The sequence below is a fragment of the Bidens hawaiensis genome, unplaced genomic scaffold (genome assembly GCF_021521415.1).
Source record: "Bidens hawaiensis isolate Kalapana, Puna unplaced genomic scaffold, B.hawaiensis_p1.1 tig00081213_1, whole genome shotgun sequence".
NCBI lineage: Eukaryota > Viridiplantae > Streptophyta > Magnoliopsida > Asterales > Asteraceae > Bidens > Bidens hawaiensis.
This window is the reverse complement of record NW_027503772.1, coordinates 17,912-29,916: the sequence shown is the minus strand read 5'-3', so window position 1 is coordinate 29,916 and position 12,005 is coordinate 17,912. Positions and strand designations below refer to the sequence as shown.

General features: G+C 33.2%; 1 protein-coding gene and 1 long non-coding RNA gene across 3 annotated transcripts; both read left to right on the top strand.

Annotated features, from left to right (window-relative positions):
- Positions 1-2,796: 2,796 nt before the first annotated feature.
- On the top strand, positions 2,797-3,416 carry LOC143607333 (uncharacterized). Its single transcript, XR_013148947.1, has 3 exons — positions 2,797-2,882; positions 2,970-3,146; positions 3,361-3,416. It is a non-coding gene; the product is annotated as an uncharacterized LOC143607333 (long non-coding RNA).
- Positions 3,417-4,398: 982 nt separating this feature from the next.
- LOC143607331 (regulator of nonsense transcripts UPF3-like) lies at positions 4,399-10,990 on the top strand. 2 transcript variants are annotated; one of them, XM_077082813.1, is made up of 13 exons: positions 4,399-4,573; positions 4,764-4,870; positions 5,056-5,151; positions 5,234-5,332; positions 5,471-5,550; positions 6,455-6,562; positions 6,983-7,100; positions 7,520-7,593; positions 7,667-8,063; positions 8,815-8,877; positions 9,052-9,176; positions 9,258-9,309; positions 10,537-10,990. In XM_077082813.1, the coding sequence occupies exons 1-12, from the start codon at positions 4,434-4,436 to the stop codon at positions 9,294-9,296; spliced, it is 1,446 nt and encodes a 481-aa protein (XP_076938928.1). In that variant the 5' UTR covers positions 4,399-4,433; the 3' UTR covers positions 9,297-9,309; positions 10,537-10,990. The 2 variants fall into 2 exon arrangements, with proteins under 2 accessions (XP_076938928.1, XP_076938927.1); XM_077082812.1 differs by having other exon boundaries at positions 8,815-8,901.
- Positions 10,991-12,005: the final 1,015 nt, after the last annotated feature.

Sequence of the window (12,005 nt, the reverse complement as noted above, 5' to 3'; positions counted from 1 at the left end):
TAGACGGGTGCCCGCGCGATGCAGCGGGAAACACATACCTTTGTAATCATGTAACAAGTTTATGGGCGTTCGTTATTCGATTTGAAACCAAAAAACGTTCAAACAGGTCATTGGTTTGATTTCACCATTGATTATTTTCATTAACCTTTGGCCGTTCGTTTTCAATTTTCAAAGGTCCGTTTCGCTTTTTTAGACGACAAAAACCAGTTACTAACGGTTTGCTCATGATTTAATTTAAAAATCATCGTAACCAGACCGCAAACGCTCCTACGTAAATGTAATTTTTTTAATGAAACAAATTATAACAATATGATACTCAAATTAAAGAGAAAAACATGCTCGTTTTTATGGTGTAATTTCTTTAAAAAAAATATTAGCGTATGAAAAAGTTATTAATGTTCAAAAATCATGAGGGAAGTTAAGTTAAAAATGAAAATAAAAATAATATAAGAGTGAAATATCAAGGATCATAGTTATAACTATTTTTAAAATTTACAAAAGTTAAGCAAAGTAAAGGGATCAATGTTGTAACTATTATGTAATAACCATATATGATTTTTTTAGTTCACAAGTTTGCCCTTATCCTAGATGTATTAAAGGTTGTACCATGTATTGATTGACTTGTAAATCCCTTAAAATCAAGGTGTTTTAATTTGCCATCCTTTCATACATTATATATAGTATAGATAGGTTTGATTTCTTTTGAGAAACACTTTGAGTTTTAAGAACTTGAAAAGACTCAACGTAACAATTTTTTTTTGAATTATTTTTTACACATGTAATACATAAGTGTAAGTAACGTAAAAAATTACAGTATTTTTTACACACCGAATCCACTTATTGCACATGTGTAACTAACATTTAAACTTGTGTAATCATCAAATATATTTATTCTCTCTCCTGATTAATTTTTTAATCGGATTTATTCTCAGACACATATTCGATACTCATTTAATTAAATGTGTAGTCCATACTGAGTTTTTAAAGTTTTTACAACTTATCAAGGTTCTCAAAATATTTCTCCCACACACACATATATATATATACACACACAGAGAGAGAAAACCAGTAGAATCTCTGTCATTGTTTCCATTTACACGCAACATCTAGTATTATGAATGTTTCACTCAACATTTGTTAATATTATTTTTGTGTTGGTGGATTTGAATATTATTATAGATTGGAATAATATCTCCTAGTAAGTTGAGGATGAAGCTGACTGGACAAAAGAAAATTGATGTAGCAAGAACATATCCTTGTAAAGTTCAACAAGATACAGAGTTTGTTAACAACAGTTTATTAGCTTCAATTTTAATCAAGAACAAGATTTTCGTGAAGATTATGAAAACAAAAGGAAAATAGGAGAAGATAATGAACATGAGTTGAAAATCATCTTAGCAGTTGTGTTTTAATCAAAATACGTCTCCGGAGTTGAAATTCATCTTCGGAGATGAATTTCAAAAAAACTCAAAAAACAAACTTTTTTGAAAACACACGTGGAAGACTGAAACCATTTGAAACATCACGTTAATTCACAACTACTTTGTGAATTAGGGATTCGATTTTTATATGTTTCCATCTACAGTTCCAAATATTATGCATTTTAACTCTAAACCTGATGTGAACAGAGGATACAAGGTTACTCGGGCCATCATGATTAGTGTGATTACAGTGGTACATTATTGTTCACATATATGCATTTCTTCTTTTTATTACATTAGTGCTTTGAATCTTAACAGTATTTTATGATTACATAATACTTTGATTACAACAATATGGTTTACATAACAATAACAATAAAGTTTTTGTTATGGCACGTGTTTTTGTCTTTCATATAAGTTTTCTTATGAAAGCCCATTTACAAGCATTGATTATTAAAAACTTATAATATTCAATTTGATTTCTATAGCCTCATTATTATATGAGTATATATTTAAGAAATCTACAGATTTATTTTGATTATTTCAATACACTTCACACAATAAACGAATTTGTGTTTATTGCACAGAGGATAGTAGTGTTTCTAATACTTACAGTTTGTATCGGTTGTTTATATATTCGCCGATCAATGAAATTGTTATATTAAGAAGAGGTACGTTATTATTCAACTTCAAGTAATTACCATATAACATTTCATTTATGAATGTCTTGCGTATACTTTTTTTTGGAATTATTTAAAGTTACTTAATCAACATAAGCGATAATATTTATTCACACCAGATTTCAAGAGAAAAGTATTGGTGAAGCAACATCCTCTCATCGGTTCGTTGGTATATCTAGGGTCTCGTCACTTGAAGAATAATTTCTTAATGAAATTGATTTCGTCAACATTCGTGAAATTAATGAAATAAGAAAGGTATGTTCTATTATTTTGAATTAATGTTTTATATTCAACTAAACATGTTTATTAACATACCATTAATGATATATGTGAAATCCCTTATTATATCTAGTAAGATCAAAGATGTATGCATTAAAGAATCATGGTACGTATCATCTTGGATGTGATTTATGTAAAAACGGAGTATGAACTAATTTAATCACTATGCAAAAGAGAGAAGATCTAGGTGATTTTGATATCAAGAAGGAGTACACCGTGTCAATGACAAATGCACTTAAACTGCAGTATCATATGTTATTCCTAAATTTTAAATATTTTCCTACTTATCTACAATGCAACTTTTTCATATTTATTCCCTATGTGGTATACTCATAAGATTGGTATGCATTATTTAAAGTTATTACAAGTATTATTTTTTTAGACACAAGATCCTCATAAGAGTCCAGGATTTCACGGGGACTGTGACTCTTGCTATGCTTGAACGGGAGGTTTACGAGCTTTTAGGACAAACTGTTATACAAGCCTTGAAAAACAAGAAAAGGTATACAGATTGTCGTTTTCAACCGTTTATAATAATTTTACTATACTTTATAATGTTTTCAGTAAATATATTTAATGTTTTCCACAGTTGGCTGAATTTGCAAAGCTTCCTGCTCATTTCAATATCTTACTAGAAAGAAAGTTCGCCTTTATGATCGAGATCAAGAACAATAAAATTGATAAAGATGTCGATTTTTTTCAATTTCTAAAATGACTGAAGATCCAAAAACTATTGCCGGACTTGAAAAAACTCCATATTACTCAGGTACTTTTATTACAAACATCATTATACTATTTCTTCATTTGTATAATAAACCGGTCGTGTGTGTGCAAGTAAAACATACTACCTTTTATGTCAAATACAGGCTGATGAATCTGATTATGAGAATCTAACTAATTCATAATTGCTACCAAAAACTAATGTTCTTTGAAGGTTATCAATTTTTTAAAATATTTGTTTTCTTTACTTTTTTATATAGGATTCTATTTTCTTTACTGCTAACAATGAACCCCAGCTTTTCAATAATGATGATAGGGCAAGACCGCAAGACTACCGATGTTGATTTGAAGCAAAGAGGTATACGGCGTTGGTGACTCATTTGCTTTATCGTCAAGTAAACAAAAGAAGATTGACGCAAAGGGTGTGCCCGATGCAACCTGAATAGCAGACTGATGATTCCAAAAACTGAGAAGTAGATGCTGATATTTTTATCGTTACAAATAAAATCCTTTTTTGTTATCCATTTTTCAATGTTGGCTCATTTTATGTTTCTTTACAATTTGTTTTCTTGAGTTTTTGTTGATGTTTTCCTTTTATCGGATGTCTGGTTTTAAGGAGGCTGTTTTTTATTTGATGAAACGGTGTCTCTTTTAGAAATTTATGTTCTTTAAAATCTTTTAAGTTATATAAAATTTGATGTTGTATGATCATGAATATTATGTTTGAAATAGTTAGGTACCAACAAACGATATGGTTCTCGAAGACACTATTAAACATATGATTTATGTTTGTAAATATAAGTTCTTTGAATTTTGTTAATATCATTATAGAACCAATATTATGCACTTACTATATTGGTTATACTCTTAGAACCTTTTATATTTAATGTTAAACTCATGACTTATGGTATTATGGTTTCATGTTGTATGATATGAAATAATAATATCATAGCACCAAACATTATGATGTATGCACTTACTATATAATAACATTTTATAAAATTAATTTGTTAAACCCGTGTAATGCACGGGTACATAACCTAGTTGTTAAACTAATTAAAACAGTTTTATACATCAGTTACTGCAATCGACACACTGTATTTTAATGTTAGGTCGTTTATCCACATCATCAAAAACGTACATTACGTATCCGCCGCATATGTCACAAATATCCCAAAATCCTCTTTGAATGCAATTTGGGATCAAAGTTAGGGCACCAAATACGCACGATCGATTCCATCAACACGGATGACACACACCTCCCAATTCTTCATCATTATCATCCAATTGGATTAGTTCAAACCACTTATTATTATAAGTAGTAGGCTTACGCATGAAGCCTCCGTTAGATCGGACGAAAGTCGTGCTACGGCACCTGCCGCACTCGATTACGCAGTCGGCGCTCAAGGAGCAGATTGATGCCCGCTTTTCTGCTCGATACAACTGGTTCTGTTTCCGTGCCGGCAAGAATAGGTTAGGGTTAGGGTTTTACGGGCTATGTTGAAATTGATGAATGAAATATACCTAATTTTTCTTAGTTTATAATAACCACATTTAAAGCTTAGGGTTTAGAAGTGACTAGAATGAATCAACATATCACTAGATGCACTGTAACCATGTCTTTTTGCTAGAGTAACAATTCTTTATTAAACATTGTTTGCAGCACCAAGCATCAATTATATTCCAGAGCCTATATCAACTTTAAGCAGCCAGATGATGTCATTGAATTTGCAGAGTTCTTTGATGGGCATGTATTTGTCAACGAGAAGGGTAATGCTAACGCTTGAGCATCTACTTTAAGCTTTAAATTAAAGCAGTTGAATGACATTACAGTTTTCTTCTTTTAATTAGCACATGTCTTATGTTTTAGAAGATTTGAAGTCTACTATTTTATTTTTTTTCTTTAACCGTTCTCTTTTGTTAAGAAGTAGGATTTAACCTTCTCATTGTCTCAGGTACCCAGTTTAAAACCATTGTTGAATATGCACCTTCACAACGTGTTCCAAAACAATGGTCTAAAAAGGATGGACGTGAAGGGACAATTGGGAAAGGTAATAAGAGGCTTATCTAGCATACTGGTTACAGTTTTCAGTTAAATCACTACCTGACAAATATGTTTTGATGAACATATAGATCCTGAGTATCTTGAATTTCTTGAGTTTATTTCAAAGCCTGTAGAGAATCTTCCCAGCGCAGAGATACAATTGGAAAAAAAGGAAGCTGAGCGAGCTGGTCAGCCCTGAGTTCTTTCAGGCTTTTTTTTTTATGTTTAAACTTGATTTTTAGAATTGGGAATATTAAATGGTTGTAACTTGTAAGTTGGCATAAAGTGGATTAATAAATCTTAATTTTTTTACTATATATTTTCAGGTGCTGCTAAGGAAGCTCCTATAGTCACACCATTAATGGATTTTGTTAGGCAGAAAAGAGCTGCCAAGGGTGGACCCCGGGTAGGAATTTTACTTTTGAGCATGTATTTCATTTTCTATTAAGTTATAAGAACTTACAGCTATGAGCAACTGAAAGCATGTAGTTGCTCTCATTTTCTATTAAGGGTGTGTTTGGGATTGCTTATTTAAGTGAAAAAGGACTTTTTGTTAGAATGACTTATTACCTTATGATTTTTTTAAAACAAGTTTTTAAAAAAATGTTTGGATTAGCTTATGTGTTGGGGAAAACCAAAATGACTAAAAAGGACACTCTTTTTTAAAATAAGTGTTATGGGTTTTGAAGGTTAGATGGGTATGGTAGGTAAATCAAACCCATTAAGTTAATAAGTTAGAGATTCCAAACTTTTCAAAACCCCTTTATTTTGTCTTGTTTATAATTTAAAATCCATAAGGCCTTATGGTTTGCCAAACACCTTATACATCGTATTAACTTTACAAAAAGTTTTTAAGTTATAAGTTGATGAAAATAAGGAATCCCAAACACCCCCTAACTTATAAAAATTTCATGCCCTGATTGTTAGTACATAGTAATCGTTTCATTACTTCACTGTCGCGAGAACTCATTTTTTATATTCTACAAATTTTTAAAGTTGCTTGAGTTTTGTCAAAGTGTAAATGCTTTCACTTATAATTATTGGTTATTGCATATTTGCATTAAGCAGTTTTTGTGACAAAAAAGATTCTCAAATGATTTGTAATAATTACTATGTATACAAATAAAGCAACTGGTATGATTTTTAAGTAGTATAAATACGGACTGTGCATGCATCCAGCATGATTAATATGGTTATTTCTTTATACATGAACATTTAAGTCATAATATAAAGTTTCTACCGGGTGGCTTTTATTGTTGAATGTAATATGGTATGCATGCATCCTCACTGTTTCTTGTGATCAAACGCAGAGGCCTTTGCCTAATGGGAAGTTGATGAGAAGGGCTGGTGCATCATCTTCAAATTCAAGTTCTTCTGGAGTGAAACATGGTTCTGAAAAGAAGACGAGTTCAACCATGGTATAGTAATTCAACCTACATTGGCCATTGAGTTCTTTGTAAAACACACATTAGATTCTTTTTTCTATTTCATTTTTAAACAATGTGCAAGACATATACCAGCTTTCTTGACATTACAGCATGTCACTTTACGTGTTTTTTTGTAGATGAGTTTTAAAATGGCATAAAGAGGGCTAATTACAAGTGGGAGATATGAAAAAAAGTGGAAAATAATGGCATTACACAAATTTAAACATGTTATATTTTCACATTACATGCATTAAACACTGATATACTACATTAAAAGTGGTTTATGATACCAAATTTAGTTATTTTTGTTGTTGCTCATTATTTTCTGTTACCTGGATCTGGAAGAAATACATTTGATCTTTGTGTTCAAAGGTTGTTGGGGAAATTCTTATGTGTTTTTCTGGTTGACAGTATGTTCTAAAGGATAGTGGAAAGAGCAGAAACAGTAAAGAGAAGTCAACTTACGTCAAAAAAGATGATCGCCAAGTTTCTGATAAATCTGGAAGTGTAACACTGGAGGAAGAAAAGGGTATGTCTCATCATTGCTATTTCATTTCTTAATAGTTAATTTAGCAAGCTAACAATATTATGTCTTATGTAATGTCTATACACACACACACTTTCATGTCTTAGTTATGTTGCTATTTAGTTTGTACTTTTAATCTGATGTTATAACCAATCAGGAGGGTTTCCTGAATTTTTTTTATGTTCTCATTTTATACTGTTTTGTTTATAGTTTATACCTGTTTTAACTTCACATCTTTTTACGTTTTCCCACCATTTTTTTTTAGGCATTATTTTACTGTCGGACTTGTATTTTATAATTTTAACTAATGTGTGTTAATTTAAGTTTTAGCATAGTTTCTTAACTTTCTTTTCATCTAGTTGTTTTCCATTCATCCGATGAATATATATAAGTAGTAAGAGTCATTGTCACAATTCATGCAGGTGCATCTGGAGCCCCTGATACCGGGAAGAAGAAAATCCTACTGTTAAAGGGAAAAGAAAAGGAAATTATTCATGTAAGTTGATTCAATAATTCCTTTTTTTTCTTATATGCCATCTTATTGTTCTACTTTACGTTTTGCATTCCAGGTGGTCACTGACTTGCCACCTCAGCAAAACTCATCACCCGCAAAACCTGCATACGGTTCTGGTACTGCTAGACATAATCAAAGACACGAGGCTAGTGGAAGGATTATTAGAAGCATACTTGTCAACAAGGACACCCGACAAAATCAATCTGAATCAAATCAGAAGTTAATTCAAGAGGACAAAAGACCACCTAGGGTACCACTTTTGAAGGATTTAAATGATGATAAGGTCCATGTGCATGATTCACACAAGGATAAGCTTTATAGGAATAATAATAATAATAGAGACAACCCTGATCGCGGTGTTTGGACTCCCATGCGCCGATTGGATGGTAGTGATGAGTCCTTGTCTTCTTCTGCTTATCAATCCACACAAGTGCCAGCAGATTCTGTTGAAGGTCTGTTTATAAACAAACGGTTCATGAACGAATGTAACTGAACATAGATGAACAACATAAGCTAAAACTAATTAGAAGTAAATTTGAAGAATAATGTGTTGGTTTAAATTTTATTTTAGTAGTAGACTTATAGTGTGATGGGCTTAAAATTATAGTGTGGTGGGCGGCTTAAAATTCAAATGAATATGTTAACGGGCACAGACGAATGAACCAACATAAACTAACATAAATGGACGAATGAAAAAGATGTGTTCGTTTTTATTCGTTTAAAACTAAATGAACAAGTAGTTTTGTTCATATTCATTAAACTAACATAAATGGGTGAACGAAGGAGACATGTGTTCATGTTTATTCGTTTAAAACTAAATGAACAAACAGTTTTGTTCATGTTCAATAAACGAACATAAATTAACTTCCCGTCGAACGGTTCATTGAACTTTTTGTTCATTTGCAAGCCTATTTACAGTGATTTTATAATATAGAGATCCACCATTCATTCCGTATATTTATTCCCCATATTTTTTTAAGTGGACTAAAGAGAACGGATAAATAGGTATTATTTAATTAAACAGGGATAGATGTGGGGAATGAGATGTGGAAGGTTTTTAAAGTATGAATAAATTTTAGGGATAAATGTTTTAGTTAACAACCCACAAGTAATATTGTCAATTTTATTACATAACGCAGATCGACCCATTCAAAAGTAAATATGTCAAAAATATCTGTTTACTTTTACATGGTTCCCTTGCAGGAACTTGTGGAGAAGCGAAGTATGATGTGTCAAATGAGCTTAAACCTGTTGGGACTGGACGTGGTGCTCATTTATATTCCGATAATGGTACTTGCTCTCACTTTGAAACTTAAAAAATCATGAATGTTAGATTTATGAGATGCTCTGAACTGCCCATGGTGTAATAATTTATAAAAATAGAAAAAATTCACATAGATTTATTTATGTATACTTTTGATGAATCCTCTAAGCATGCAGGCACCCATAAACATAGTGGTCGTCGTACATCCACGTATAATGCTAAGGATGCAGATGGATCTTCAAATTATAGCGACGGGAAACCTTCTAAAAGAGGTGTATCTGCCGGCTATGGTTCCCATGAGGTGGGTCCCAGATTGATGTCAAAAAAAGATTTGTTTATCTTTTCTAGGGTTCTAAGTTATTATTATTTGATACAAATGCAGAAGCGCGTATGGGTTCAGAAGCCAAGTTCTGGTTCTTAGGTTTGTTAGTAAGGTAAAACACTTTGATCTTACTCTTTGATTTTATGCTTTTTGTATAATAACTACTATTAAACTCGCGCGTTGTGGCGATCTAAATCACGTAAAAAATTAATGTGCTTGAAGCTTTATAGAAAAATCTGAAACCTTTACGTAAACCCACCCTTGATAAAAACATATGGAAAAGTGGAGGGTGATGTATCGTAAGTATTTGGGGCCATGAGATAACATTCAAAGCTAACATTCAAAACTAATTAATGTACAACTTTAACGACTTATTCATAAGTGCTTAGATGACTCGTACATTATCACCCACAACTATGTTTAAGTGAAACGTAGATAAAGATAAGCGCGTCCCAACGGTATATTCGGAACTTATAGCACGTCATATTTTAAAAATAATAGTCATAGTCATCGTACTCAGTAAATCCCACCAATAGCAAAGCTATGGTAGGGTGAGGAGGGTAAGATGTAGACAACCTTACCTCTACCCCCTAGGAATAGAGAGGCTGCTTTCGGTGAGACCTCCGGCTCAATAGTAGTTTTGCATCAAGCTTCGGACATAAGGCACATAACACCCAACCATCCGGACACCGGCTGATTGGTGCATGTACCTTTGTCTTTCGGCCTTTAACGCCACCACATGATGCCTGATTAATCTTCCGCCACTTTTAACGTTATTTTCACGAAAATAGTAAAATAATGTCAAAGTTAGTGCAATTTCACTTTTGCCCACCCGAGGGCCCACACATAAATACATTATATGAGCGCACCACAACCAGGGCGTATTTTAAAAAGAGAGAATCCGATGAATAGGATACATGTCAATTTGTGGTTGGCTAGGAAAAATAAGAAAAAAAAAACTTATGGAAAAGTCTAGGGGTCATATTGTAAGTTTTATGGGGTCTGTGTGTAAAGATCATGAGAGGACTAATTTTAATTAAGTTTTTCTTCTCTTGCATTATGGTGTTTGTAAGTTGAGCTCTAAAACTTGTACCAAAGACGTGTTAAAAAAATAATTTTGTTACTGTAGAGTGTAGATATTTTCCATGCATTTTGTTATATATATATAGATAATATGCCAATGAAGTAGAGTTATATAGAAAGTATTGTATGTTTTAAACAAAAAATATTTTCATACTAACATAATTTGTAGATTTTTTGCTTTTCTGGTCATTTCCTGCATGATTTAGTTTTGTAACTAATCTTTTCTTACATCATGGTTGCAAATTGCGATATGCAGGAGTGAATAGAAAGACTCCTATTGTTACAGTAATGAATTATAAGCTTGCTCGTAACTGGGAAAGTATTCTTTTGGTGATATTGCGATCAATGCAAACAATCGCGAAGGCGAAGAAACAAAGGATTTCTGAACCGAGATTGGACTGGGTTTAAAGACACTTTACCATACAGACAACACAACAGGAGAACCAACACGTATTTTTTACTTGTTAAACGAAAGAAGTAACCCGTAGAATACCAGATCAAGTACCCCTTTGATTCGGGAGTGTGCTTGCCCCGCCGAGCTGTCGGTTATAGGTGGATTTTACCTTTTTACCCTTTTAATGTGGTTTGACTTGACTGTATATACTTGTGAATCAGAATGTTGTTTATGGTGTGCTTTGTCTCATGATGATACCATAAGTTCTCTATATATATCTAAATAGGTATTTTGTAAGCCTAAAATACTTAAAACTCAAACCCACTCAATTTATTATGATATTTAGCTGTTTTACGTTGCACATCTTTATGCTCAATTGCAATATATAGACCGTTAAGACATTTATATCTCGGTTTGTTTTTCAATTTTCAGCTAAGAAAATGCGTACTTTTTTTAATTAAAAATTGCATATTTCCAAGTGTATATATAATATTTCATAGAAACATCCAAACGATTTACAATGAAGTGGCAGGTAAGCGGGCAACAAGCTGCGCCGCAACCCCCTTTTGGATAGCAAATCCAATCCGACTAAAAACAAAGTTTTGATTCTTATGGGCTGATACGTTACTATACACAACTTTCTGAACCCTATTCAAAAGGTCCACGGCATCCGGAGCTAAGAAACCAAAAGTGTCAAAGGTGAAGGGGATAAACACGTGTTGATTTTCCAAACAAGCTCTCTCGTGTTTAGCAACCTTGCCCGATGCCGCCTTCAATGCTGCCTGGCCTGCTACAATCCAGTGTCCCTAATCCCAACAAGAGGGGACACTCCTGTGAGGTCGACACAAGCGTGTTTTCCCCTACCCACCCAAAAACAAGTATATCGGCCGGTCATAATGTAGGTCTTCCTTCTTGAGGATCCGTAAGAAAGTTTACGGGGGCTTCCTTTTTAGCCGAAATTCCGGCTCGTTTAAGAACATCGCATAGAACATCCCTCACCAAATCATGCCTGTACTTAAACCCAGGCAACTCTTTGCAGTGAACCGCATGCTCGCCAAAAGAATCCAAACAAACCTTACGGCAAACCGGGCACGGCTCATCTACCGGAAACAAAGGGATCATTAACCGATACTTCAGGATGGCCCGGTACTCCAAAGCCGACATATGTTGGCCCAATCCTTCAATAGGGAGAACACTTAAGAAATATTGAGCCCAAGGAGCCCGAAGACACTCAAACACAGCTTTCTGACGAGGGGATAAATCAAACTTCATTTCCAAACCCTTGATGATTCCATTATAAAGGGCACTCGCCAAAGCATGTTGGGCTTTAG